The 27743-nt window shown below is 51.8% G+C and overlaps 1 protein-coding gene across 1 annotated transcript; it reads right to left on the bottom strand.

Annotated features, from left to right (window-relative positions):
• LOC140904906 (cytochrome P450 2D14-like) lies at positions 1–27743 on the bottom strand. Its single transcript, XM_073327260.1, has 9 exons — positions 27336–27743; positions 23115–23286; positions 21717–21869; positions 20518–20678; positions 20201–20374; positions 9329–9470; positions 7633–7820; positions 6454–6595; positions 1–1404 (listed from the first exon to the last, which is right to left on the bottom strand). The coding sequence occupies exons 1-9, from the start codon at positions 27546–27548 to the stop codon at positions 1226–1228; spliced, it is 1524 nt and encodes a 507-aa protein (XP_073183361.1). The 5' UTR covers positions 27549–27743; the 3' UTR covers positions 1–1225.

A 27743-nucleotide genomic window follows, 5' to 3' on the forward strand; every position in this document is an offset into this window, starting at 1 on the left:
TTAAAGAATAAAATAGTCCTTTTTTTATTAACGTAATTTTACTATTTTGTATACATCACTCAAATTATAACAATCCTTTGCAAGGGCAAATTACAGGCTTATCATGGAAAAACCACAATATTTTGAGGCAAATTAGTGGCAATTCCTCCCATAGTCGCTTTACTCTAACAGAAGAGGTTTCTATTCCAAAGAAACTGTGTTAACCCTTTTCCGGGCTGAAAGTGAAAGGAACATGTATAATGGAAGAAGGAAGGTGTCGTGTACGAGCATAGCATAATATCCCTTTAAATAGTTTGTGAGCCTTATTGTTCCATTCCCCATGCGCTGGTTCTTTTAGAAGTTGCCAGAACCCAACCAGAGCAGCAGTGTGTAGGTGGAGGAATGCCTGGCACGTTGCGTATTTCCAATAAACACGGGTTTGGACCCCACTGTACACATGTGGTTCCTTCATATTACGTTTGTGTAAAGAGCAAAAGATAAGATCAAAACTGGAATTATACCAGACAAACTGTTTGGCCCGAGGGCCACATCTGGGAATAGAAATTGTATGGTGAGCCATTAATGCTTGGGGTTGGCATGCAGAAAATTGGGGTTGGCATGCAGGAGGGGGTGCAGGCTCTGGGGTGGGGCAGGGGATGAGGAGTTTGGGGTGCAGGAGGGTGCTCAGGGCGAGGATCGAGGGGTTTCGAGAGAGGGAGCAAGATCAGGACTGGGGCAAGGGGTTGGGGCGTGGGGAGAGGCTCAGGAGGCGCAGGCTCCAAGCGGCGCTTACCTCAAGCAGTTCTTGGAAGCAGTGGCATCTCCTTTCTCCGGCTCCTACGCCGAGACATGGCCAGACGGCTCTGCACGCTGCCCCATCCGCAGGCACCGCCCCTGCAGCTCCCATTGGAGTGCGTAGGAGCCGGAGAGGGGCCATGGCGTGGCTTCGGGGAGCCACAGACACAACACTAAGGCCAGGTATACACTACAGGCTTATATCGGTATAATTATGTCGCTCAGGGTGTGAAAAATCCACACCCCTGAGTGACATAGTTATACCGACCTAACCTCTGGGTAGACAGCGCTGTGTCATCAGAGCTTCTCCCATTGACACAGCTAACGCCTCTCAGGGAGGTGGCTTAACTGTGCCGACGGGAGAAGCTGCCCCGTTGGAGTAGGAGCATCTTTCAGCTGAGCACTACAGCGGTCCTAAAATATATGAGGGGAACTTGGCAGAAAACAGCACTTATCTTGGGACAGCCTGGATCTGGTAGGGGTGGGGCCTGAGTGTTGCAGCAAAGTGTCCATCCTCTCGAGGCCTGGCCTGGCCCTCAGGGAGACGGATGGTGAAGTGCTGCAGGAGGCTGGTGAAGAAGAGGAAAAGCTCCATCCTGGCCAGTTGTTCCCCCAGGCAAACACGGCGACCTGCAAGCGTGGGAGTGAGAAAAGAGGGGAGGAGGAGGATACAACATCACATGTAAATGACTAGTCACTGAAGGAGTAAGACCCGTACTGCGCACCCACAGGTTGGAGTGAACAGAGAATCTGCCTTCATATGCAGCAGATGCTGAGTCTCCCTATTCCCAGACCCTGTGTGAACAGGAACAACTAGGAAATACTTCTCCAGACCGACCAATGTTCTGTTTAATCCGATTCCCTGTCTCTGATGGTGGCCAGGACCAGAAGCTTGGAAAGGGGAATTACTGCCTAGTCAGCCTGACTCAAAAGGGTCAGAGACACTCTAATGCACAGGGCTAAATCTGTAGCTGGTTAAATTGGCAAAACTCCTTCGATGTAAAAGGAGCTGTGGTAATTTACACCAGCTGACGATCTGTCCCATACGCTCTTTGTGGAATTCTTGCCTTCTAGAATCTAAATGGGCAAATAAATGCCTTTTGGATAGAGAAATCTGAGGTGGAACAACATGCCCATGCTACCAGGCAGGAGATTCTGGTTCAAGTGCGATCTGGGGACATTGGTTTTCTGGACTCAAGGCAAATACAAGTGACGCATCTTCACCAATGACCCATCTCAGGCTAAACCACTGCAGCAAGCCTTTGCAGTACTCGTACAAACAGGATCACCTCACCGCCAGCCCGAAAGACTTCACTGGTCCCATATCTACTCCCGCAGCCACTGCAAAATCCTTCTCTTGTCATAAAGGTTCCTAATGACCAACACCCCCATCTTCCTCTTTGGACTGTTCCCTTTGAAGATAGTCAAATGAAACTTTGAGGTCTAAGAGCTGATACCTGAAGTGAATGAGTTACGGGTCAGACCATGTTATGAGCTGGGTGAAACCTTGTGTGACACAGGACCACAAAGGGTTACACAACTAGCCAGCTAATTGACCCAGATTCAACCTTGAGAAACGTATTAGTAGATAAGGATTATTTTGTTGTGCATTTAGATCAGGGTGGACAAAGTTTTTGGCCCGAGGGCCACATCGGGATGTGAAATTGTATGGAGGGCCAGGTAGGGAAGGCTGTGCCCCCCAAACAGCCTGGCCCCTTCCCCCTATTCGCCCCCTCCCACTTCCCGCCCCCTAAATGTCCCCCTCAGAACCGCCGACCCATTCAACCCCCCCCTGCTCCTTGTGCCCTGACTGCCCCTAGGACTCCCTCCACCCCAAACCACCCCCCCGGGATCCCACCCCCTATCCAAGCTCCCCCCGCCTGCTCCCTGTCCCCTGACTTCCCCAACCTATCCACACCCCCGCTCCCTGACAGGCCCCTCAGGACTCCCACACCTATCCAATTTCCCCCTGTTCCCCGACCCCTGTCCACCCCAGAACCTCCACCCCATCCAACTGCCCCCTGCTCCCTGTCCCCTGACTGCCCCCCGGGACCCTCTACCCAACCCCATCACGTGTGCCACCACCCGCTTTCCATGACACTCAGAGCAGCAGGAGCTCGCAGCCCCACTGCCTACGTGGTGGCATCACTGCGTGGCTGGGGGAGTAGTGGGGGAGGGGCCGGGGACGAGCCTCCTGGGCCAGGAGCTCAGGGGCTGGGCAGGACGGTCCTGCGGACCGGATGTAGCCCGCAGGCCATAGTTTGCCCAAATCTGGTTTAGATACCTATTGTTAGAGGTTGACAATGTAACCAAAGGGCTCCTGTCTATCGCTGTCAGAGATCAAAAGGAGATGATAACATTAAATGAACTGTCAATGTAGTAATAGCACTGTCTTCATTTCTCTTTGAAGTATGTAGTAAACTTCCTGTAAATGGCAGGCAATGGGCAGTTGCCTTACATTAATTCATGTAACTAATTAGCAATGGTGCTTAGGAAATAGGAGGTTACTTCAAGACCACTACTGGTCACCCAAGGACTGCACGCTGTCAAGAGGCTGCTGAACAACTATAAAAAGAACTCTAGGGCCCTGAGCCTCTTATCTCAGATCTGCTTAACCTTCATCAGGGGAAGTTTGAGTCACAAGACTGAGGTCTCCAGCTCCATTCTGGATCACCCTGATCTTGGATATTGGACTTTGGACAAGAACCTGAAAAACTGATTCTGGAAAGGACTCTCTGAAATTCTAGAGCTCACCCACTCTACTATGAAACTGACCTAAGCACTTTGTTCATATCTGTATGAATAATGATCTTTTAACCAATACTCTCTCTCTTTTTTCTTTTTTAATAAATCTTAGTTTTGTTAATAAGAATGGGCTGTAAGTGTGTATTTGGGTAAGATCTGAGATATTCATTAACCTGATGGGCAATGTGTCCGATCCTTTGGGATTGGTAAATTTTTTACATGATGAACAAGATTTTCAGTAATCCTCATCATATCTGACTTGGGTGTCTGGGTGGGAGCTCAAGGGTGGGTTGCTTTCAGGGAACTGTATTTTGGCTTCTGGGTAACCAGTAAGGTATTGTATTGTAGAAGCTGTTTTGTTGCTGGCTTGGTGAATCTAAGTATTACAATAACCACCACTGTTGGGAATTGTCTGCCCCATTCTTTGCAGTCTGCCCTAATTGAGCAATGTCAGCATGCCCGCCCCCCCGCCTCGGTACTCCGGTCACACCTTGTTATGGGTTGACTCAAAACCTCATTCAAACTCATGTGTGAACATGCCTGTCACTTACGATAGTTGTAAGAAATACATAAGGGGCCACACCTAATACAAGGCCGAATAGAATCCACCCAGAAACTAGCATCAGGTGGGTAGGGAGTTCCACTTGGTATTGTGACCAGGATGAGGGGGAGTGGAAGGGGGTTGTGAGTCTGTGAGAGAACACACACAAACTGAGAACAGACAAAAACAGAGAGAGGCAGAGACAAAAGCAAGAAGGACAAGCAGTAATAGCCTGTGAGCGCAGCGAGACCCTAGAGAAAAGCTTTGGGTCTGTTGGCAAAAGAGGCTTTGGGCCATAAGCCAAGAACCTGCTCCTTTTGTTACTGGTTCCTCTTGAGTTCAGAGGAGCAGGACTTTGTACATTCCTTATAAATAAACAAGACTGCATCAAAGAAAATACCTGACTCCATCAATTTCTACTTCCAACTGGAATGTCTCCAGGGCCCTGAAATTTGAAGAACATAAGAACAGCCATAGTGGGTCAGACCAAAGGTCCATCTAGCCCAGTATCCTGTCTTCCAACAGTGGCCAATGCAAATAGGAAAGGTAGAGGTGTTGTGCTTTGTGCTGCTAAAGTACAAATACTGAGCTAGCTAACAAAAGTCCATTCTTGAATTCTGTGAGGCTCTAGACCAGCAGGTCCCAATTTTTTTTCCGGAGTGACCCCGTTTTAATGAAGTATTTCTGTCCGGAATCCCAGACTACATGGAGGAGCCAAATGGTGTCCTCTGCACAGCACGATCTCAGACACACCGTAAGGGAGAGCTCACCCCTTGAGGAGAACGCCATTTTGCTCTACAAAATGGTGTCCCCCACCAGGTGTGACCTCCTACATATGGTGCATGCGAGGTCATGCTGTACAGAGCAAAATGGCGTCCTCTGCACACAAAGGATTGCCACGATCCCATGTGCTGCTGGCACAGCCCCATTTGGGGTTGTGAGCTGCGCTTTGGGAACCGCTGCTCCAGAGAGAGTGAAAGGCAGGCACTGACAAAGGGTGCAAGGGAAACTCTGATTACACTGCAGTTTGGCACAAATGGAAGTTGGCTGCTCAATTACCTGTTTACAGGCTAAAATAAAATCATAAAATGAAAAACAAAAGTGGCTTTTAACCAAGGATATGTCCACACTTCGGTAGGTGTAAGCTCCAGCTCAAGGAGACGTGCCTCCATTAACTCTGAGCTAGCTAGTGTGTTAAAAAGAGAAGTGTAGCCATGGGGATACAAGCAGTGGGAGGGGCTAGCCACCTGAGCAGGTACCTACCATCTTCGACGGGATCATCCTCATTGCGGCCAGCCCCGCCCATTGCTCACGCTGCAGTGGCTACGCTCCTACATGCTATCACTGAGTTAGCGTGGGTATGTGTCCCCAACCTGGAACATACACCCCCAGTCTGAAGTGTAGATGTACCCGCTGAGCCAATACCAGAGTATCCTGGAAATGCGTTAGAAGCTGCCTAACTAAGTTTGTGTCACATTTTTTTCTTTGATGGGACCTCAACCCCTCTCTGCCACTGAAACGGTTGGCTGCATTGAAACAAACCTAGAGAGCACCAACCAGTCACTGGGAAAGGTTCTGTGGAAAAGCTATAATCCTGCTCAGTGCATAGACCCTCCTGTCAAAGTCCTCATGGTTCACACTGCTGGGACTTCTGGGCTGCACTCGTACAAGCCTGGCAGAGGCAGTGACCCACTGGTTCAGGCTTCCCACTGCTGCTGATGTGGTGTCCAGAGGGGTTAGGACAGACCCTACAGACCCTCCACCAGCCACAGCTGGCCTCCTTTGGTGTGTATCCAAGAATCAGTATTTCCCTCTTCCCATCTCTCTGGTGAGTTGAGAGCATACGGGAAACTGGGAACATTCATCTCCCCTTTATCCCCGACTGATCCATGTTCCCCATTGCAGTGGTCCCAGAGCCTCCACGAACAAACACCTTCCTTTGATCAGGGGGCCTTGCAACAGATAAAGAAGCATGTGGGACACAGCAATTTTGATCATGCTTTAACAGAAAGCCTTAACTCTGACCTCGTCCCTTTCCCAATAACACACACCTCACCTGCGTGCACATTGTTTCTGAACAGATTCCTGGGCTTGTAGTTAAGGTTTTCCATTAGAGTGCAGAAGGGATTAATGTGTTGCATTCAGTATGTCCCTGTGTCTATTGGAGTATGAAGTAGTTTCTCTGGGGAGATGCAGCATGCTCATGAAGAACAGGCCCAGCTCAGCACAGACTGCACTGATCTTCCCCTTGAGGAAGCTGCTCTCATGATGAGAGGGACATCTTGCTTTAGAGGAGACTCATTTTCCCATAACTATAGTGGGTCACATCTCATGCACTGTGTCTCATTTCCACAGGGATGGCCTCTGCCAGCTGCTCCTCCCCTTGGATTTACCTGCAGAGAAAGGCAGGAAGGCCTCTCGCTTCACAAACTGCCCATCTGCATCCAGGAAGTGCTCCGGGTAGAACTGGTGCGGCTTCTCCCAAACCGTTTCATCCTTCAGCACCGAGGTCAAGTTAGTGATGACTGTCGTCCCCTGATCCACCCCAGAGAAGGAACAGGGTACATAAGAATTGTCACACCAGAACAGGCCAGTCCCTCTGCATTCAATATCCCATCTCAAGCAGTGGCCATTGTAGGATGCTTCAGAGGAAGACATAGAACCCAGCTCAGGTACCTCATTATATAATCTTACAGCACAATGGAGTGGGACGCTTTCAAGGCCCCAGCCAGTGCACAGCATATGCTCTAAAGCCCTTGTCCATTGCATGCTAGCTAGACTAAGAGTATGCAAGGGGTGTTTTCATGGTCTAATGAGGTTCAGGAGATGAACTCCCCCAGTTGCTTCAAATATTTTCTCAAGTTAATTTTAGCTCTGGTAAGAGTGTGCTGACTGAGAGACTCCAAACCGCAATTCTCATTGTCTTCACAGAAAAAGCGAGATCTTTCCCCTCTCACATGCCTCAGGCCTGAGCTAGAGGAGCTTCCTCTAGGGGCGAAAGTGGAATTGAGTACTGTGTGGCTTTGGTCTCTCCAATGAGACTCTCACCAAAGAAGGCAGTAATTGCCTGTCATTGTCTCTTGTCCATTTGGAACTGGACTGAGATGCACAGTGGCCTCTGAACACCCTTCAGATAATAGTGTGTTAGTTGCTACTGTGTTGGATTTGAACTGCTGACCTAGCCGGTAGTTTCTATACAGTCAGTCAGCATTACCTTTCTCCACCTTCAAGCAGATGTACTGAATGTTAGAAGGTGCCCAAGGCAAAATTACAGTCTCCCCTGTAAGGATTGAAATCCTTAGTAGTGTCTTAGCTCAATTCGTTGTTTTTTCAGATATCCAAAGACCTGTTCAAGATGGAGCTAACCACATAAACAAGGCTGTCTCTGAAGCCCAAGGCCTTTTAAAACTGCACATTTGATAACTCGCCAATGGTTGTGTGATTCAGGGCCTGGTGCTCCACCCCCCTCTGCATGGAACCTTGGGGAGATTCACATATGGAATGTCTGCAGCTGCAGGACATAAGTCTGCAAGGGGAGAGGAGGTCTGCATCCCCTGCCTGGCCATAGATACCTTTGGAATGAAGAAGCCTTGGAGCTCGGTGTCCCGGTATGTCATGTGAGGAACTCCAGAGGGAATGATATCCCCATAACGTTGAGTTTCATGGATCACAGCACTGGTATAAGGCATGTTCGCTTGGTCCTCCATCTGGGGTGACCTGTCCCTGCCAATCACCTTATCAATTTCCTCATGGACTTTACCTGGAAAAAGACACTTTACATCCTCCTCAATGCAACATAATGATGTACATCAACACCATAAAAATGGGGAACCTATGCATTTACCCTTAGGCTTTAAACCCTGTGGGGCAGGAATGGTCTGTCTATTTGTACAGCGCTGGGTTTATATTCGGTGAGTTTGTTAGCCACCTTCCTACCAATCACTGAGCAGTTTACAAGCACCTGAAAGCAAGAGTGCAAGGGAGGCAGGGTTTACCTGGCTGAGGGCAAGGGGGCAGAGCAAGCCCCATAGACAGTAGGAAAGAGAGAAATGCGGAATTAGGAGCTGAAGGACAGCACACTCATCTTCGGTTACTCAGCCCAACTTACACAGTCATCCTCTGTTCTATAGGCCAATAAGCTCATTGGTCGAGACATCCCACCTTATCCATACTCTATTTGACCCACTTGTGCCTCTGGCATTAGCACATTCAAGCAGGTTAGCATTTATCCCTGCAGAGACCCTAAGAGAAGGAAGAGTTACCAAGTAGCTACAAGGGTCTCAAAGTGCACTTGTCATGAAGAAAAGTGGTGAGTGCTCCCTCTGACACTGAAATCTTGAACAGAGGCTTGCTCTCTCCTTTCTCCCTTCCCACAGGTCTTTGCTCTCCCCCTCAGAGAGTGCTCCACTGGAATTATTCCCCAATCACTGCTGTGACTGCTGCTACGGCAGCTTCTCTTTCTACGGCAGCGGAAAAGGACCTAAGGATGACAGTGGACGAGAAGCTGGATATGAGTCAGCAGTGTGCCCTTGTTGCCAAGAAGGCCAATGGCATTTTGGGATGTATAAGTAGGGGCATAGCGAGCAGATCGAGGGACGTGATCGTTCCCCTCTATTCAACATTGGTGAGGCCTCATCTGGAGTACTGTGTCCAGTTTTGGGCCCCACACTTCAAGAAGGATGTGGATAAATTGGAGAGAGTCCAGCGAAGGGCAACAAAAATGATAAGGGGACTGGAACACATGAGTTATGAGGAGAGGCTGAGGGAGCTGGGATTGTTTAGCCTGCAGAAGAGAAGAATGAGGGGGGATTTGATAGCTGCTTTCAACTACCTGAAAGGGGGTTCCAAAGAGGATGGCTCTAGAGTGTTCTCAATGGTAGCAGATGACAGAACGAGGAGTAATGGTCTCAAGTTGCAGTGGGGGAGGTTTAGATTGGATATTAGGAAAAACTTTTTCACTAAGAGGGTGGTGAAACACTGGAATGCGTTACCTAGGGAGGTGGTAGAATCTCCTTCCTTAGAGGTTTTTAAGGTCAGGCTTGACAAAGCCCTGGCTGGGATGATTTAACTGGGAATTGGTCCTGCTTCGAGCGGGGGGTTGGACTAGATGACCTTCTGGGGTCCCTTCCAACCCTGATATTCTATGATTCTATGATTCTATGATTCATACCCCCAGAACACAAAGGTGACAGCAGATGCTAAGAAGTTCTCTGTGGAAGATGCAGGGTTGGGAGAACCGGTCACATCTCCACCAGTCCCCTTGCTTACACTGGATGTCAGGGCGGAGAAGCATGAACAGCAATGCCCAGCGCAGGGTGGTGGAAGTGGTCTCAGTGCCAGCGGTAAACAAGTCAACTGTTACCATAGGAAGGTTGTTGTCATTGAAACTGCTCCCCGCATGCTCTTTAGCCTAAGGGAACAAAGGAGAGCAAGATTTGACCTAGATTTTTCTTGGGGAGAGAGGAGCAGAATTGTAGATAGTGGTAATTCATATTCTCAGACTGAAAGGTTGAATTGTTTGCAGAGTGCAGCAAAACACGTACATATGACAACACATGCTGTAATGGCTCCTTGGTCACATACATTTCAAAGTAACAATTTGTCCCACACAACATAGACTTCATCAGGAATAAAGCTCGGGACCTTCTCCTCCAAAAACACAGGGTATGTCTACACAGGCAATATAAGCCCAGGGTTCGGGACACTTGACTCAGCTGACCCTGCGTTAGAGAACCATGGGCTTGAGCATCTACACCGGGATAGTCAATAGGTAGACCGCAAGCCAAATCTGGACTGGTAGATGCTTTTGAACAGACCCTGAAATCTTTTTATATACTTATTATTATTGGTTTTTTTCTCTCTGCAGTCTGGATCTTGCCTATACCTTGACCAAGAAATGTGGACCTTGACAAAAATTTATTGACTACCCCTGCAGAAGTCTATGCTGATTATAAACCCTACGTTAAGAATTTTCGAGCCCAGGCGTGAACCTGGGGTTCTGGCATCCACACAGTAGCAGGCAGACCTGAGCCAAACCAACCATATCCCAGACTCCCTAGCACCCCCCCAGAGTGTGGCCGCTCTAGCCTTTGACTGTGGGGAAGCTTCATGCCCACCCTGCACGTTACAGGAAGCGTGACCAGCCTGCCAGCACTGCCTGCCGAGCAACATGGAAGAGGCCCCTTTTCAAGAACTTTTTTTGCTTGTGCTGTCACGCCTGGGTCAGGAATTGGGCAGAGTTTCCTTGAGGCGCTGGTGGACATTTCAGCAGCATTTTCTGACCCACCAAAGTCCAGGGGTGCCGAAACAATTTTTATAGTGGGAGTGCTGATGCTGGAAACCATGTATTTGGTCTGTGTTATTACTGCTTCAAGCCAGGGGGTGCGGCAGCACCCCCAGTTCCAGCACCACTGCCAAAGGCACCTGGAAGAGTTTACGAAGACGGAGGAGGAGTACCCAGGCACGGCAGACTCCCACTGGCTGATGCTGCTCAGTACACTCAGCATACATGCTGGAAACTCTGCCCACAGTCTCTTGCCACCAGAGTTAAAGGAGGGTCTCCAGTCAGTCTTAGACATTTGTGCCTCTGCAACCTCAAGAGGTCAGTGTGATCACTCTCACTTGATCAGGTCAGAAATTCCATGTAGTAACGAGCAGGGTGCAGCCAACATGCTAGCCAACCAATTAACATCAGGATTCCAAAAGTTCATATACGTACCTGGGAATAACAATCTGACAGGCCCTATTCCTGCCCTGGTAGCTTCTATGAGAACAGGACCGCAATGCTACCTACTGAACCAACAGTCTCCCCACCAAGTACTCTTCAGGGCCACCGTGCTTAGCGTACAAGATATGACAGGATCGCAGCACGAAGTAGTCCGGCTATCTTTTGTAATGCTGTGGATTTTATGTGTCTGTTTTCTAAGGGTTTCTTATCTCAATTTTTCTCAGACCAATTCTGTAAATTTGGACTTAGACTTCACATGGGCAATCACTAATATGCTATTTAAGAGCCAATTACAATGTAATTTGCTTTGTTTACGACTCAGAAGAAGAAGCTGACATTTAGAAATTTCACACAAAATGAAAGTTTTTTAAAAACGGTTTCAGGTTAATCAAAATTTAAAATATACTATAAAAATAAAATATAAAAATAAAACAAACAATAAAATAAAATAAAAGTGAAATGAAGTAATTTCTAAATGAAAAATTGAAATGTGCTGTGACAAAGTTCCTCCTCTACCTTGGCGGGTCTTGCGCTTATTGGCAGATTTGCTCGCCTTGGAGCTTCACGGCAGCCCTCAGCTTGGCCGTTTTCGTGAACCCACAGTCCAGGTCAACTCCTCCTGTGTCTGACCAGGAGTTGGGAGGTTTGGGGGGAACCTGGGCCCTCCCTCGACTCCGGGTTCCAGCCCAGGGCCCTGTGGAATGCAGCTGTCTAGAGTGCCTCCTGGAACAGCTGTGTGACAGCTACAACTCCCTGGGCTACTTCCCCATGACCTCCTCCCAACCCTTTCTTTATTTCCACCATAGGATCTTCCTCCTGGTGCCTGATAATGCTTGTACTCCTCAGTCCTCCAACAGTCCACGTTGTCATACTCAGCTCCTAGTGCCTCTTGCTCCCAGCTCCTCACACGGGCACCACAAACTGAAGTGAGCTCCTTTTTAAACCCAGATGCCCTGATTAGCCTGCCTTAATTGATTCTAGCAGCTTCTTGATTGGCTGCAGGTGTTCTAATCAGCCTGTCTTAATTGTCTCCAGATGGTTCCTGATTGTTCTGGAACCTTCCCTGTTGGGAAACGGAACGTCCTTTGCTTGCTCCTCAGCTATCTGCTTTCTATTCTTTCCTAAAGCCCCCTGGCCTGGATTTTTCTTACTTTTTGAACCTGCCTTAGTTCCCCCCTCCGACTGGGCCAGACGCCTTTTTGTTTCGTTTCGTCTTTCTGCCATTTCTTTGCCGTTGCTGAGTGCTGGTTAGCTGCCAACTTTCGCCAGCACCCCCCCACGCCTGTTCCCGGGTGCAGCTATTTGCCTCAGCTGAAACCCCCGGAGGAGGGGGGGAAGATTGCCAATCTGCTATCCAGAGCGGGGAGTGGAAGCCCCCAGACCCAGCTGTTTTGCTGTCAGCTTATTTCTGTAATTTTTCTCAGCCTGCTGGAAGCCTTGGAACACAGCCAACACAGCTGGAGAAGAAGATTTCAGAAGACAGGAGAAATAACCCAGGGAAGCTACAAATCATCGTGAAGGGAGCCATAAGACTGAGTAATTTTCTGAATTACACTCTCGTGGGGGGGAGTTTGACTGTGGTTTAATTGCATTTGTGGCGGCAGAGGGGGTGTGGCACGGAGCCCCCCCCCATCCATCGGTGCCTGCCCCCCCCCAATACTACTACAACTGTCACGGCCCCCCCGCCGTCCGTCCCTGCTGGCAACTTGCCATCTGCCTTCGGATCCAGCTGTTTGCTTTGAACTTTGCCTTTCGGACTGGACACAATAGCCGACCAAACGAGACTCTTTGGACAAACGTGCGTGGGTCCACACACACACCCCCCCCCCGGATTGTTTATTTTACAGCTTGCCCCCATCACCGGACCCCGGTTTTTGTTTTTCCCCCCTTCCAGTCCAACCTATTTGGCACCCCCCCGCACACCTGCAGCCCAGCAGGGAGGAGCGGTTAATCTGCTTCCCCCTCCCCCCTCCTCCTTCCGGCGTCTCCCCGTCTCTCCCTGCTCACAATGGCAGGGAATGAGAGGGGTGAGGCCCCTCTAACAAAATTAGCTGTCCCTCCCCCACCTCCCCCCCGCCCGACCCCCAAGGTCCCCCCCACCACTATTGTCAAAATACTTGCCCCCCCCCATTGGGGCACCGGCAGCAGGAGGCACCAGGGTGATTACTGCCGCTGCTGCGCCCACTGTCCCCCCAGATTCTAGGAACCACCCCCAGCTGGCCAGAAAGGTCAGGGCGGGAATAAAGGAAAGGGCCCCACTAAAACCACTAGGCCCTCCATGGCAGGGGCTGCCCCCACAGCTGTGGCCTCGTCATCGACCGTGGCGCCCCTCCCTGCATTTCCCTCCACCAGCTCCGTGAATGTTCCTCCCCCGGCCCCCAGGACGTATGCCCGGATGGTGACGGGCTCCCCCCTGCCTGCCACCTCGTCATCTCCCTCGTCACCCCCTGTCTCCGCTACCATCACCAGCGGCCGGGGCCCTTTCCCCACCTTGACCAGGAGGCACGGTGTCCGTTGCCTCTCGGTGCCCACCTCGCCCCACGTGGAGACATACGTGCAGGCGTTGGCGAAGGTGGTAGGACCCACAGCTATTGTGGCGGCCTCCAAGATGTATGGGAAGGTCGGGTTTTTTTTTAGCTTCGGAGGCTGCCGCCCAAGAAGCGGTGGAGAGGGACCTGGCGGTGGGGGGGGTGTTTGTCCCCCTAGAGCCGCTAGAAGACCTGGGCGTTCGCCTCGTCCTCACCTCCGTTCCTCCCTTTTTACCCAATGTTGCCCTGTTACCCGCTCTCTCCACTCTGGGGAAACTTGTCTCTGTCATCAGCCTTCTCCCGTTGGGCTGCAAGGACCCCACCCTCCGTCACGTCCTTTCGTTCCGCCGGCAAGTGCAGCTTCTACCGCCGGCGGGGGCGCGTGACGGAGAGGCGCTCGAGGGGTCTTTCCTAGTCCCCTACCAGGGAGCCCGCTATCGGGTCTTTTACTCCACCCGAGAGGCCCGGTGCTACCTCTGCCGCTCAGCGGGGCATGTCCGCAGAGACTGCCCTATGGCCCGGGGGGGAGGGGCACCCGAAACCCCCGAGACTCGGCAGGACATCGGCCCCGTCGTTGCCGACGCCCCTCGCTGCCCGGCACCTGAAACCAACCCTCCTCCTACTCGACCCTTCGCTGCTCCCGTCCGGGCCCAAGAGATACCTTCCCTACAATGCCCGGGCGAGCAAGAGAGTCGCAGCCTTGCTATTACCAATCCAGCAGAGCCTATGGAGGAGGGTGTGGCAAGGATAGTACCAGGTATAGGAGAGGGCCCGCCCCAAGGAGAACCCCCCGCCCCTCATGCTGCCTCACCGCTACCCCCCCGAACCCCTGAACCATCGCCTCCGCCCCCTGACACGACCCCTGCTAACCAACCCCCAGACGACGCTATGGAGGGCTGGACCCTAGTCCAGGGGAAGCGAGGCAAGCGGAAGGCTCGAGCTCTGCTGCATCCATCCGACGCGGAAGCCCCCCGGAAGACCAGGAAAGGAGTCACTGATATTGAGCCTCCTGCTACGGCCAGAGTGAGGGGAAGATGGTGTCGGGAGGGGAAGATGGACTGGCATTGGAGGGCAGAATCCCCCCTCCACGGGAGACCCTCCCCTCCGAGACTCCTGAGGACGCCCCTTCTGCCTGGATATCACCCGAACCTCCCGCGGACCCCGAGGCGACCGTTGAGGCGGACCCTAGAGGAGAGGCCCCCGGGGTAGCAGGAGCTGGCCTCTCCTCCGTGTATGCGGAGATTGAGGCCCTAGATTTGACCCCGGTCACCCAGGGGGAGGATGATCTACTGCCGGCTGACCTCGAGCCTGGCAACCTTACCCCAGCCCCCCTTTCCCCATGCTCCCTCCCCCTAATTGCCTTCCCGGGCGAGCACCCTGCAGAAGGTGGTCCACCACCTGATGCCATGGCCGCCAAGACCACCACGGAGCCAGCGCCTAGCATTATTGGGAGCCCCCTCCCTTACCCTTTAACCCTTGACTCTGCTCAGGAGGCACTTTCCTTTAGCTGCTTGGCTCCTGAACCCCAGAGCCTTACCCCTGCCCCTGCCCAAGTCCCCTCCTCCTGCAATGCTAATGCCGCCCCTGGGGTTATTTCCTTCCCGCCTTTCGCAGATCCCCCCCAAGAAGCAGTCTTTGCACTTTCAAGTCGCGACCCATTAGGAGTTGCAATTTTTTCCCTGCCATCCCCCTCCACCCCAAGGTGTGAAATGAATTTAATAACCCCAGCCTGTCAGACGCCCCGTCGGTGGTCCACACCCTCTCTACCCGCCTTAGCGGACCACGAGGCTGTATTAAGAGCCCCACCAGGGAATACCCCGGAAATTGTAACCCCACCGCCCCATGAGCTGTGGCATGCACTACGAAAGTTCCTAGAACAGACCTGTGGCGCCCGCAATAGGGTACAGCTGGCTCTTCAGCTATGGGGGGACTTTGACCAAATCCTCCAGGCCACAAGGGCCCTTATACAGGAGGGCAGGGGGCAAGGAAGGCGCGGTGCTGTGGCCTACGAGCGAGCCCGCGGCTTCCGAAACGATCTACTCATCCACGGGATGGGTCACGGGTTGCTACGCAACCTGCCGGGGGCCATGAACACCCCCACCAACAAGAAACCCCCACCTCCCAGCCCTCCGCATGACGCCTCTTATTATTGCAACCCTGAATACCAGGGGCTGTAGGATGGCTCTCCGCAGGTCCCAGGTGCTCTCTTACCTTCGGGAAGGGGGGTACTCTGTAGTTTTCCTGCAGGAGACCCACAAGGACCCAACCGCCGAGGACAGGTGGCGCCTGGAGAGGGGGGACGGGGTATACTTCAGCCACTTCACGACTTGGCAAGCTGGAGTGGTGACCCTGTTCTCCCCCAACCTACGGCCCGAGGTGCTAGGGATCACTAAGGCCGTGCCGGGCCACCTGCTGCACCTTCGAGTCCGTATGGAGGGGCTCGTGGTCAATCTTGTTAACATCTATGCCCTGCAAATGAGCTTAAGGCGGCCACAATTCTATCAGCGGGTGTCCGACTTTCTCGGCACCCTAGATTCGCATGAGTGCCTAGTCTTGGGAGGGGACTTTAACACCACCCTCGAGGAATGGGACCACTTAGGGGCCGAGCCGAGCCCGGCCGCCGTGAATATTCTCTGAGGAATAGTTGAACATCACTCCTTAGTGGACATCTGGTGTGACCATCACCCAGATGACACTTCCACGTTCACTTTTGTCCGGGTGGAGGCCCATCGGTCACACCACTCCCAGTTAGACCGTATTTACTTATCTCGTTTCCATCTTTCACAGGCCCACTCCTCCTCCATTCGGCCGGCCCCATTCTCCGACCATCATTTAGTCACCATAACGGTCTCCTCCGTGCAGAGAGACCGGGGCCGGCCTATTGGCACTTTAACAACAGCCTGTTGGAGGACGAGAGCTTCGTGACGTCCTTCCGGGAGTTTTGGCTGGCCTGGCGAGAGCAGTGGCGTGCCTTTCCCTCGGTGCGGCGATGGTGGGATCTCGGGAAGGTGCTCACCAAGCTCTTCTGCCATGACTACACCCGGGGCACCAGCCGACGGCGAAATGCAGCGATAAAGCAGTTGGAACGGGAGGTCTTAGAGATGGAGAGGCGTCTGGCCGCCAACCCCGAGGACCCGTCCCTCTGCGGAGCGTGCCGGGAGAAGCGGGAGGAGCTCCGGGCCCTCGAGGACCACCGGGCCCGAGGTGCCTTCATTCGGTCCCGCATCCGCCTCCTTCGGGAGATGGACCGCAGCTCTCGCTTCTTCTATGCCCTGGAGAAAACGAGGGGGGCCAAGAAACACGTCACCTGCCTTCTTGCGGAAGACGGCACCCCCCTCACGGATCCAGAGGAGATGTGTGGGAGGGCCCGTGACTTCTACACAAGCCTTTTCTCCCCGGATCCGACCGATCCTGGTGCTTGCGAGGTGCTCTGGGAGGAACTCCCCACGGTCAGCATGGGCGACCGAGACCGCCTAGAGCTGCCTCTCACCCTGGCCAAGTTCTCGGAAGCCCTCCATCGCATGCCCACCAATAAATCTCCGGGCATGGACGGGCTGACCGTGGAGTTTTACCACGCGTTCTGGGACATTCTCGGCCCAGACCTAGTCACTGTCTGGGCTGAGTCCTTGCAGAGCGGGGTCCTCCCTCTGTCGTGCAGGCGAGCGGTGCTCGCCTTGCTGCCGAAGAAGGGGGACCTCCGCGATTTGCAAAACTGGCATCCCGTCTCACTCCTTAGCACGGATTACAAAATCGTAGCGAAAGCAATCTCGCTGCGGCTAGGGTCCATGATGGCGGACGTGATCCACCCAGACCAGACCTATACTGTCCCAGGTCACAGCATTTTTGACAACCTATTTCTAGTCCGAGACCTTTTGGAACTCGGGCGGAGAGATGGTCTGTCGTTCGCCCTCCTGTCTCTTGATCAGGAGAAGGCGTTCGATAGAGTAGACCATGGGTACCTCCTGAGCACTCTGCAGGCGTTTGGATTCGGACCTCAGTTTGTGAGTTTTCTTCGGGTGCTGTATGCCTCTGCGGAGTGTTTGGTTAGGCTCAACTGGACCCTGACTGAACCGGTCAGCTTCGGGCAAGGAGTGCGGCAGGGGTGCCCCCTCTCGGGCCAGTTGTACGCTCTGGCGATCGAGCCTTTCCTCTGTCTCCTCCGCAGGAGGATGACAGGGTTGGTGCTGCGGGAGCCGGAGCTGCGGCTGGTCCTGTCGGCGTACGCCGATGACGTACTCCTTGTGGTCCAGGACCCGGGCGACTTGGCGCGAGTGGAGGCATGCCAGGCCATCTATTCGGCAGCCTCCTCTGCCCGAGTCAACTGGGTCAAGAGCTCTGGCTTGGCGGTGGGGGACTGGCGGCAGGGGAGCTCCCTCCCACCCGCGCTTCAGACCATCCGGTGGAGTGCGGGTCCACTGCTCTATCTCTATCTATCTTACCTTTCCGCCACGCACCCTTCCCCGCCGGAGAACTGGCAAAATTTAGAGGGCGGGGTGATAGAGCGGATCCGGAAATGGACGAGGCTACTCCGATGTCTCTCCCTCCGAGGGAGAGCACTGGTGCTTAACCAACTAGTCCTGTCCACGTTCTGGTACCGGCTCAACACCCTGGCCCCGGCCCCAGGTTTCCTGACCCACCTCCGGAGATTGATTCTAGAGTTCTTCTGGTCAGGAACGCACTGGGCCCCTGTTGGAGTTCTTCATCTACCCCTGAAGGAAGGAGGGCAGGGCCTGAAGTGTTTACACACCCAGGTCCATGTCTTCCGCCTCCAGGCCCTGCAGAGGCTCCTTTATGGTGCAGGTAGTCCGGCGTGGAGCATACTGGCGCACGCCTTCCTGCGCCGCTTCCAAGGGCTCCGATACGACCGGCAGCTCTTTTATCTTTGTCCGAGAGGTTTTCCACGAGACCTCTCCGGGCTGCCGGTCTTCTACCAGGACCTCCTCCGGACCTGGAAACTGTTTCTAACGACCAGGTCCGTGGTGGCCACCGTGGGACCAGATCTCCTCATGGAGCCCCTGCTGCACAATCCCCAACTCCGTGTGCAGGTGGCGGAGTCCCGCTCGGTGCGCTAGAGGTTGGTCCTGGCGGAAGTCATGAGGGTCGGAGACCTCCTGGACTACGACCGGAGAGACTGGCTGGATCCCCTGATGCTCGCTCGGCGCATGGGGCTCTCCAGCCCTCATACCCCCCCGGCGCATACTTCAGGAGGTGAAGGCCGCCTTGACGCCCGCTGCTTGGGCTTATGTCAACCGAGCCTTGCGTGAGGGCGCACCCCACCCATCCTCTACCCCAAGCCCGCCGGACCTTTCCATTGGGCCCCCACCCTGCCGATCCCAACAAACCCCTCACCCCTTCACTGCAAGCCGGCTGCAAGAACTGCAGACGGTCAGTTTTCAAATTGCACCATGGAAATATTTATACACATTCCCGCTTCACACCCTTCACGCCCGCACCCTGGTGTCCCGCCCCGATACAAAGTGGCGGAACCTCCTGCCACCTTTGGAGGGTGAGCAACCTCGATGGGCCAGCCTGTATTCCACCTTGGTCCCGAGGCCTGTCGGGGACATCAGTTGGCGGCTCCTTCACGGAGCTGTGAGCACGGGCGTGTTTCTGACACGGTTTACCCCCATCCCGGATACTTGCCCTTTTTGTAATGTGAGGGAAACCCTGGCGCACGTTTATTTAGAGTGTGCCAGATTGCAGCCCCTTTTCCGGCTCCTCACAAATATTCTATTGCGCTTCTGGCTTCATTTCTCCCCTCACCTTTTTATCTATACACTTCCCATCCGTGGCCCCACAAAATCGCGGGATTTCCTGGTCAACCTCCTCCTAGCCTTGGCTAAAACAGCCATTTATAAAACCAGAGAGAGGAGGTTGGCCCATGAAACGTCCTGCGATTGTAGGGCCTTTTTCCGATCCTCAGTACATTCACGTATCCGGGTGGAGTTCCTCTGGGCGGCGTCCACCGACTCACTTGATGCCTTCAAGGAGCGGTGGGCGCTGTCCAGGGTTCTCTGCTCGGTGACCCCATCCGGTTCCCTCCGTCTGACCCTTTGATTGAGGGGAAGAGGGAGAGACGCCAGCCCCAGCCGTTGCCGCTGTGGATACCATCATTACTGTCATCTAAGAGGGGTCCTATAATACATGGGTGTCTACCCCCCCACCCCTAAACCGCCCACCCCGCAGCCGTGCCCATCTTGCTGGGCAGTCTCAGGAGAGGGAGGATCGGTGACACTGGGCGCGGCCCTAGGTAACTCGAGGGGGTGGAAGACCACGAGTGTCGAGGAAGCCCCCCTGCTCTGGGCCCAGGCTAGCCTGAACACTTCTCCCTCCTGAAAGCTGCTCTGTTATACCTTCTGTTTGTGTTGTTTTGTTGCATAGTTGTTTTGTTTCCTTTGGTAATTCTTGTAAGTGTTACAAATAAACCTCTTTTCTCTTTCAAAAAAAAAATCCTTCCCTGTTACCTTACCCAGGGAAAAGGGACCTACTTAACCTGGGGCTAATATATCTGCCTTCTATTACTCTCCTGTAGCCATTTGACCCGACCCTGTTGCAGTGCTGTTCTGACAACCTCAAAATGGAATGTTTCAAGCCTATCAAAATGTTTCATTTTCATTTTTTTCTAAATGAAATTTTGTCAAAAGTGACACGTTTCCTTGTTTCATGTTTCAGCCTATTCTTCAGCTGATTTCTGAGCGTGAACTCATTAAACTCACTAGATAAGTGAAAACCAGAAGAAATAGAATAGCGAGCTGTTCATACCAGTTCTATTACAAGCAAAATCCTATTGCTAAACTTGACAACACGGGAAGCTAACATGGAGTGTTCCCATCACTAATACATTCACAGAGCCAAAGAGATCTACACCTGCCCCTCTCCTCCTACCTTCTCTATCTCTTGTAGAAAAGCATCAGTGAAGTCTCTCTTTTGGGTAGGATTCCAGGTCATCCTGTGCTCCTTCAAAAGCTCATTTGTGAAGTCCAGGATCTCCTTTTGGGATCGGAAGATGCTCTGTGGCACTCCAGGGATGCGCAGCAGCCAAGGTACTACGACAAGGAGCTAAGATAACAGAGAGTGAGAGAGAGAGAGAGAGAGAGAGAGAACCACACCCTATGGCTCCCAGAAAAGAATCACTAAAATACAATCTTACTGATCAATCAAATGACAGCTTCTTACTGACCAAGTCATACATGCTGAGTTACCTGGGGCAGGAATCCAGCTTCTTCATTCAAGGCCTGATCAATCAAATGCAACAACCTCTGAAATTTCTTATTGTCATAGTCAAAGCGCTCACCATAGATGAGGGAGCAGATCACATTGCTAACTGCGTTGTTTATAAGAAAATGTGGATCAAAAGGACGACCTGAAAAACATACAGGACCAACCAAAGACATTAGGAGGCACAACATCATTGTAGCCTGCCCCTCACTGCATGGAACATACTGAGCAAGAACCGCTAACATTTCAAGACTTCTTATGGAACAACCAGTTGAAAGTCCATGCTCATGTAAGCTGGGGAAGTTAAAGATGTCTCACAGACTAACAGGGTTGGGCCTGCTCAATACTTGGAAGAGAGATCACCATGGAAAAAACTTAAGAATTGCAGGTTTCTGCTGCGGATTCAGTCAGTGGTACTGTCAGGATAAGCCCTGTCGCATTGTACGCTTACCATGTGTATTCTGCTTGGTAATTGTTAATAAATAGAGGTTATTACTGTGTAAGGCTCTTTCACATGTAAAAGATCTTGCAAACCCCCAAACGGTATGCCCTGAGCCCTAGGATTGGGGTAAGGGTGGGTGTCTAAATTAAGAGGGTTACGCCTTCAGCCTTAAGAACTGGGTCAAGTGGGTGCCCCCAGAATGTGCAAGTAACAGAGAATTGTATGCAGGTAACAGTACTCATCTCCTTGCCTCGGGACTGAACCCGGGCCGCCTGTGTACAGACAGATGTTACTGTGCTGCTACAGACATTTTTAAGTTGAGGCATAAAAGTGACGTCCTTAAAGACGTCATGGCATGTTTTGGAAGCGTCTTAGTGTTGATGCCTTCACCAGATTCCAGTTGAGGTAATTACATTCTACCAACCTAAAATTCCTCTTGCACATTCAATTGGAGGTGTCGGGGTTTTGTTGTTTTTTTTTTACTTCCCATCACAAACTGTCATGTTAAAACAGCTGTCAGGTTCGACCCCACAGGTGGCTTCATGATAGTGCTGGATGAATGATCACTATGTGTCTGGTCTCCAAAGCACTTTAGTATCCTTCTGGCTATCAGGGATTATGTAGAAATGTGAGATACTGTGTTATTATTCCTTCCTTCATAATCAGTCATATTACCCTTTCATTTCCTTATCTATGGAAGTTACACGGCTCCTCTGCCCCATCTCCCTGGATGCCACAAACCTTTTTCAGAACTGATCGCAGAGCATAGAAATCCAGCTTCCTCGGTCACACGGTGCTCCAAGGATTTCTTTCCCATCCCAAAGTTCCTCAAGGTGGAGAGTGCAAATCTCCTTTGCTCCTTCCACGCATGACCATATCTTGCAAGCACCACCCCTGGAAAATATTAACAAACAAGAGACATAATAACCTCTGGGAAGCACCATACAAAATTCACTGGACAGCAACAAAATAGGGCTGGAGGGACTGGCTTCTGAGAAAGGATAAAAGGAACCAAGTATAGCTTGGCCAAAATGGCAACTAATGGGAGCTATTATTTCAGCCTTCATAGGTGTAGGTGGTTAGTGCAGAAGGAGAGGGATTATTCAGGGAGGTCCAAGGTATAGCTAGGAGTAAGGGGATGAAATTCAGGACCAGATCCGCAGCTCGTATAACCGGATGCAATCAATGGAGCTAAGCCATGCTATACCCTTAGGGTGTGAGGCTCATGCTGGATGTCAGAAAACATTTCCCAATGATTAGATTGACTAAACTACTCAATAGTCTCTCAAAGGAATTCATGGATTCCCCACCACAAGTCATTTAAAATTGGACTGGAGAAAGCACTGGAGAACATACTATAGGGCGCATTCCTGCATTGGCCAGAGTATGGGCCAGGGTGAGCTGAGAACATAGGCGGTGTGTAACGGAGGCTGGAGGAGGCTAAGCCTCCCCAAACTTCTGCGAATAATCCCCACCATGGCCCCAGGCCAGCGGGAGGACTCAGAGCTCCTCCAGCCAGCCAGGGCTCGGGGTGCCTCAGGCCGGCGGTGGCTTGGGCAGGGCTTCTCCAGCTGCAGTAGAGAGCTCAGGGCAGGGAACTAGCCTCCCCAAATGGGAGGTTCACATACTGCCCATGGTTGAGAAGATGTGACTCTATAGATATTTGTCCAGCTCTAATCTTTCTAATGAAAGTGCTCTGGGATAACCCGAGAGGATTCCAGCCCAACAAGCCTCCCTTTTAGGTTGCTTTTCTTTCTACCCTCCCCCACTTTCACTCTTGGGTCCTGGAGGTTCCTTGGAAGGAGGTTACTTTTTTTTACAAGCCGAGGAAGGTGCATACATATGGTGAGGGGTAGGACTCCGCCAGTTCTGACAGTGGCAGCCAATCGGTATTGATTGGCATGTACATCCCACTGAGCATTTCAGAACGGCCCTGTCTTAGTAGTTGTTGCAGCGCTGAAGTTGGGAAGGAGAGTCCCCAGTTCCATCTCGCCTGACTTCCTCCTCGCGAGAGGGAGCGTCAGGGGCAGACTCCAGCTCACTCGCTAAGTCCCCTTCAACCTCTCCAGGAGCTCAAATGATAAAGCCAGTCCCCCTGCAATGCTGCCAGAGAACTATGTTAGTTTCCAAGGTACTTGCCTTCAGAGTTCTCTCCATAACCCATCTGTTCATATATAGGAAAGTATGGTCGGTCAGCAAAGTCCTCTGATTTCTGGACCAATGCTTCCTTTACTGCTTTGAATCCATTCACTACTATCAGATTAGTCCAGCAATTCTGAAGACTAAAGACATTTCCATATTTTTTACTCAGCTGCCAAGAAAAGAAAAGGGGAAAATATCTCGTTGGAAGCCAGATGGGGTCTTTAACAACTACCAGAGGTCAGGACCTCTTTTGGTGTCTTCAAGGATAACAGACCCAAGCATACATTGTTCCTGGTGTGGCACTGGTTTAACCACTGACACAGACAGCCTTCTACAACGCTTCCTGCAGCACATGGCTTTGCCTAGGCGATATCCCATTCAAGTACTCACCAGGCCCAACCTTGCTTCGGTTATGAAATCTGATATCACCACAGAGGGTACAGCAGTGCTGCCTACAGATACACACAAAATAAAAATTACTGACAAAAGGGATTGGGGGTGGGGGAGGGCGTTTCCTGTGATGCTGGCAAACGAGGTGCCAGCACTTGCCCAGGCTGCAGGCACTAGCTAAGAACTAACAAACTCATAGCTGGAAACCAGACCAGGTCACCTGTATGTTAGTTTGCTCAAAGTAGGTATTAGTCTTACAAGAATGTATTTCGTGTTTAGGCTATGAAATGCTTGTGAGTTGCTGCAGGCGTTAATCTCACTTGCAATGTCGGTGTTCCACGCCACGAGAAAATCTGTACGTTTTGCTTTATAACTTTGCAAATGTCCGCTCTGCGCTTGTGAACCAGGCACAGGACTCCTCCCCCACCCCATCCAGAAGGGCTATCAAAATCAGCTGGCTCAAGGAACATTGCAATACAAAGGACTGCTTAATGGCCCTATCCCCCCTTGGAAATGCTCTGTGCAAGGAAGCTTGTTCTGTGGACTTGGAAGCTGAATGAAGGAAATAAAACAAAGTCACAGGAAAATTTTCCATCTCTTTGGCTGTCTGAACTCTGACAGGGCTAGAGATCCCCAGGGCTGCCTGCTGGGTCTGCCCCGAAAGACACTTTGAATAGACACATCACTGCAACTTGGTCACTCTTAGGATTTAGATGGTAACTCATCTGTGAGTATATGTTTGCTTGCTTGAACCTGCAAATAACTTTGTAATTTCTTTTTCCTAGTTAACAAACCTTTAGATCATTTATTACAGGATTGGCTACAGGTGTTGTCTTTGGTGTAAGATCTAGGGTACCAACTGATCTGGCGTAAGTGACTGGTCTCTTGGGAGCGGGAATAAGCTGAATGTGGGGTGATTTTTTTTGGTGACCATTTATCAGTAAGTTCAGTTTGTCTGAGTGGCAAGATAGACTGGAGAGTCTAAGGGGACTTTCTGTGACTCCATGGTAAGACTGTTACAATGATCCAGGAGCAGGGGTGCCGGAACAGAGGGGGCCGGGGGCTCTCAACTGTGGCCAGGCTCCCTGGGTGGCTCTTACCACAGCCAGGCTTGGGCTTCCAGGCTGGCTGGGGGGTAGGGCCTCAGGGGAAAGAGAAGGAGCAGGGGGTGGGGCCACAGAGAGGGCAGAGCCTGGGGGGAAGAAGAGAGGAAAGATAGGGTCACAGAGGGGGCAGAGCCCCATGTTCTCCCACACACTTCTACCGAGGTCCAGCACTCCTGTCCAGGAGGCAGAGGTGAAAGTAAGCCAGTCCGGCGTACCGGCAAGAGTCAGTACGCCATGCCGGACCGGACCGGCTTCCCCGGCAGTGCTTTAAAGGGCCCGGTCCTCCGGCCACTGCGGGGAGCCCTGGACCCTTTTAAGCACCACCGGAGCTCTGGCAGCGGGGCAGTGGGAGCACTCTCACTCATGAGCCACTCCCGAAAGCGTGACCGTTTCTTTGCCCCATCTCTTAACCTATGTGGGTGGTGCATTACCCCAAATACATTCGCCAGGAGATGGCTTATTGCCGCTATGAAATGTAATGTAACTATGATGGTATCCTAGCCAATGCTGTTCTGAGCATTACAGCAGATGGCAATGACACTCAGACAAAGGGAAATGTTAGGGCGTTGACTAGTGCCCTAATGCAGCTCTGATTCAACTATTTTGGTCGGGGAAGAAATCACATCCCTGACTGAAATCATAACTCGATACAAAAACTGTGTGTAGACCAGACATGCCTAGAAAGGGGACGCATAAAAGTCCTGCCCTTTTTCCACACTCAAGGGAAACCTGAGGAGGGGGCACCTATGGAATTGCAGGTGTTCAGCTCGTGCCCAGCAACTTTCAGGTCTTCGACCAAAGCAAACCAGGTAAACTTCATTGAGAATGTCATGCTTCTAAGTTCTTGGCTGCAAATCTGAGTTTTCTAATTATGAACCTTGATCCTTTCCCGCAGCCAACAATTGTGTGGTGCAACGCAGGAGAGGGTAGTACAAAGTTCTTTAAGATACCTCTGGACTCTCCTGGTCATGTGTGCCAGGCCAGTCCCGTTCCCCTGCAGTAATTTAGATTAGCCTGAAGGCCTTTCTAAATCGTGGCAGTTTTCAAGAACCATGAGAGGCAATTTCAGCAGCTGGGATTCTGCAGGGCACTGAAAACCATGGCCCATGCCCCTGGGCTACAGGAAAGCATCCCGTAGGAATTGCTTTTGGATTATCCCTCTGTCCTGGCTGAATGCGCTGTGGCTGGCTAGACTAGCTTTGAGGCTACTTTGCACCACTCCGCCAGCACAGAGTGTGCCTGATGTGAGCGAGGACCAGGGCCACTGCACCCTGGTGACAGACAGGCATTGCAGAGCACAAAGCAGAACAGTTTAAAACAATCATCAAATAGTTTAGGCTCAAAATTTAACCTATTTTCAGCTTTTTGTGGGATTTCTTGAGGATTGTCCACTCATACAAGAGAAAATGCCTTTCTGGGCCAAGAATTTAGGGAGAGAAAAACCACAAGTACTTGTTTTTTGTGTACATGAAAAACACAAAGCACAACATATTGTGTTCCTGCTTTTCTACAATAACTTTCCTCAAAGCCACATGGGCATCAGCCAACGAGATTAGGGAGCTGGATGGGTTGATTCATGAGGAAAGATAAAATGAGGTAAATATATAGACTGGTCAAATATCTAAGGAAGGGGACTATGATTGATGCCTGCAAGTATCTGAAAGGTGCAAATGGAAAGGACAGAGTGAAATTGTTTAAGGTTGGTTGAAGGAGTAATGCAATGAAACTAAATAATGGAAAATTGACTCTGGACAGCAAGAAACACAACCTCAGCGAGAGGTGTATTAGACTGGGGAAGTGTCCTAGCAGAAGTGATGAAAGCCTCATTGCTGGTTATTAAAAAGGGATAAAGCCCTCAGGGGCACACCACCAGAAGGGAGAGGGGTGGATAAGAATAGGCCATTTCTACCTTTAATTTCTAAGATTCTGTAAGTAAAAGGACAGAAAAGGGAATAATACGTTGTTAGTAAAAATGTGGAGTTAAAACAGCTGCAGGTCAAAAGTGTTGTTGCTAGCATTGTCATAATCCGATTTGATCTGGAAACTCAAATGCTCTTTCTACCGCATGGTGAAAACAAGACCCGGTTTCCACGCTCAGACGCTCAATCATCTCTGGTGACTTACAAGGAAGCGGTCGTCCCTGCCTCCACGTCCCCAAAGCAGAGAAACTTTGGAATGAACGGAGGGAGCTGAGCAGAGACAAATGCATTTTCATATACGATAAATCTTTCGCTAGCCCTTTTCATCCCAGAGGATACGGATGGTACATAAAGGGACCACTTCACCCACCACTGAGTGCACCCACCTCTGAGGGGGAATGCAGCAGCTGTTTAACAGTGCTAATATTGCGTAACAGCCCAGCACGCTACAATGTCTCCAACTGAAATTACAGGGAGAAGGTAAAGAGTCGGGTGGGGGGGGTGTCCCGGGGGGGGGGGTGCGCAGTGGGGGTCACACTCCTCCAGCGCTATCACAACCTTTGCAGAGAACTGGGCTGGACTCCGGAGTGGAATGCTGCCCTCTGGGGTCCGGAGCCAGAGCAAGGCCGAAGCAGAGAAGCAGAGAGCCTTAGGGCCCCCCCGCCCCGAGGGGCACTGCCGGCTCCTGCCTTGGAAAAGCCCCGGGCCGGTCAAATAACCCGTCCAGCCCGCACCAGCTGCATTAACGAACCACCAGCCCCGCTCCCCAGCACGCTGGGCTCTCCAGCCCCTCTGGCACTGACCTGGGTAAAGGAGACGTGCGGGTTGTGGAAGTCGATCTGCAGCATGGTCCCAAGGAAGGGCAGAGAGCTCGGCCCTGGTGGGTAGCGACTCCAGCGCTTCCTGCGCTTCAGGAAATCAAACAGCAGAGCGAAGACTGTGAGGGCTATGCCCAGGGCTGGGAGGTTGTTCCCGCAGGATCGAAGCTGGGACCAGAGCCACAGGAGCAGCTCCATGATCTCTTTTTGCTCTCCTCCCCGTGCCTTCACCTCTCCCCCGGGCCTCTTTTTCCTGCTCCTGTTCTCTCACTCTTTGCTGTTTCTGCCTCCCTAGTTTCCTCCGCCCATTCCCCTTCTCTCGCTCTCGGTTTATTGCTCAGACACCCGCCCCGCTCTTGCTACTGTCACAGCTTGGAGCTGCCTGGCCAGAAT

The sequence above is a fragment of the Lepidochelys kempii genome, chromosome 1 (assembly GCF_965140265.1).
Source record: "Lepidochelys kempii isolate rLepKem1 chromosome 1, rLepKem1.hap2, whole genome shotgun sequence".
Classification (NCBI taxonomy): domain Eukaryota; kingdom Metazoa; phylum Chordata; order Testudines; family Cheloniidae; genus Lepidochelys; species Lepidochelys kempii.

Coding starts and splice junctions, on each gene's coding strand:
- LOC140904906 (XM_073327260.1), bottom strand. CDS start 27,548: ATGGAGCTGCTCCTGTGGCTCTGGTCCCAGCTTCGATCCTGCGGGAAC. Junction 23,287..27,335: donor CGCACGTCTCCTTTACCCAG/GTCAGTGCCAGA, acceptor TTTTCTTGGCAG/CTGAGTAAAAAATATGGAAA. Junction 7,821..9,328: donor TCTCCGCCCTGACATCCAGT/GTAAGCAAGGGG, acceptor GTCTTTTTCCAG/GTAAAGTCCATGAGGAAATT.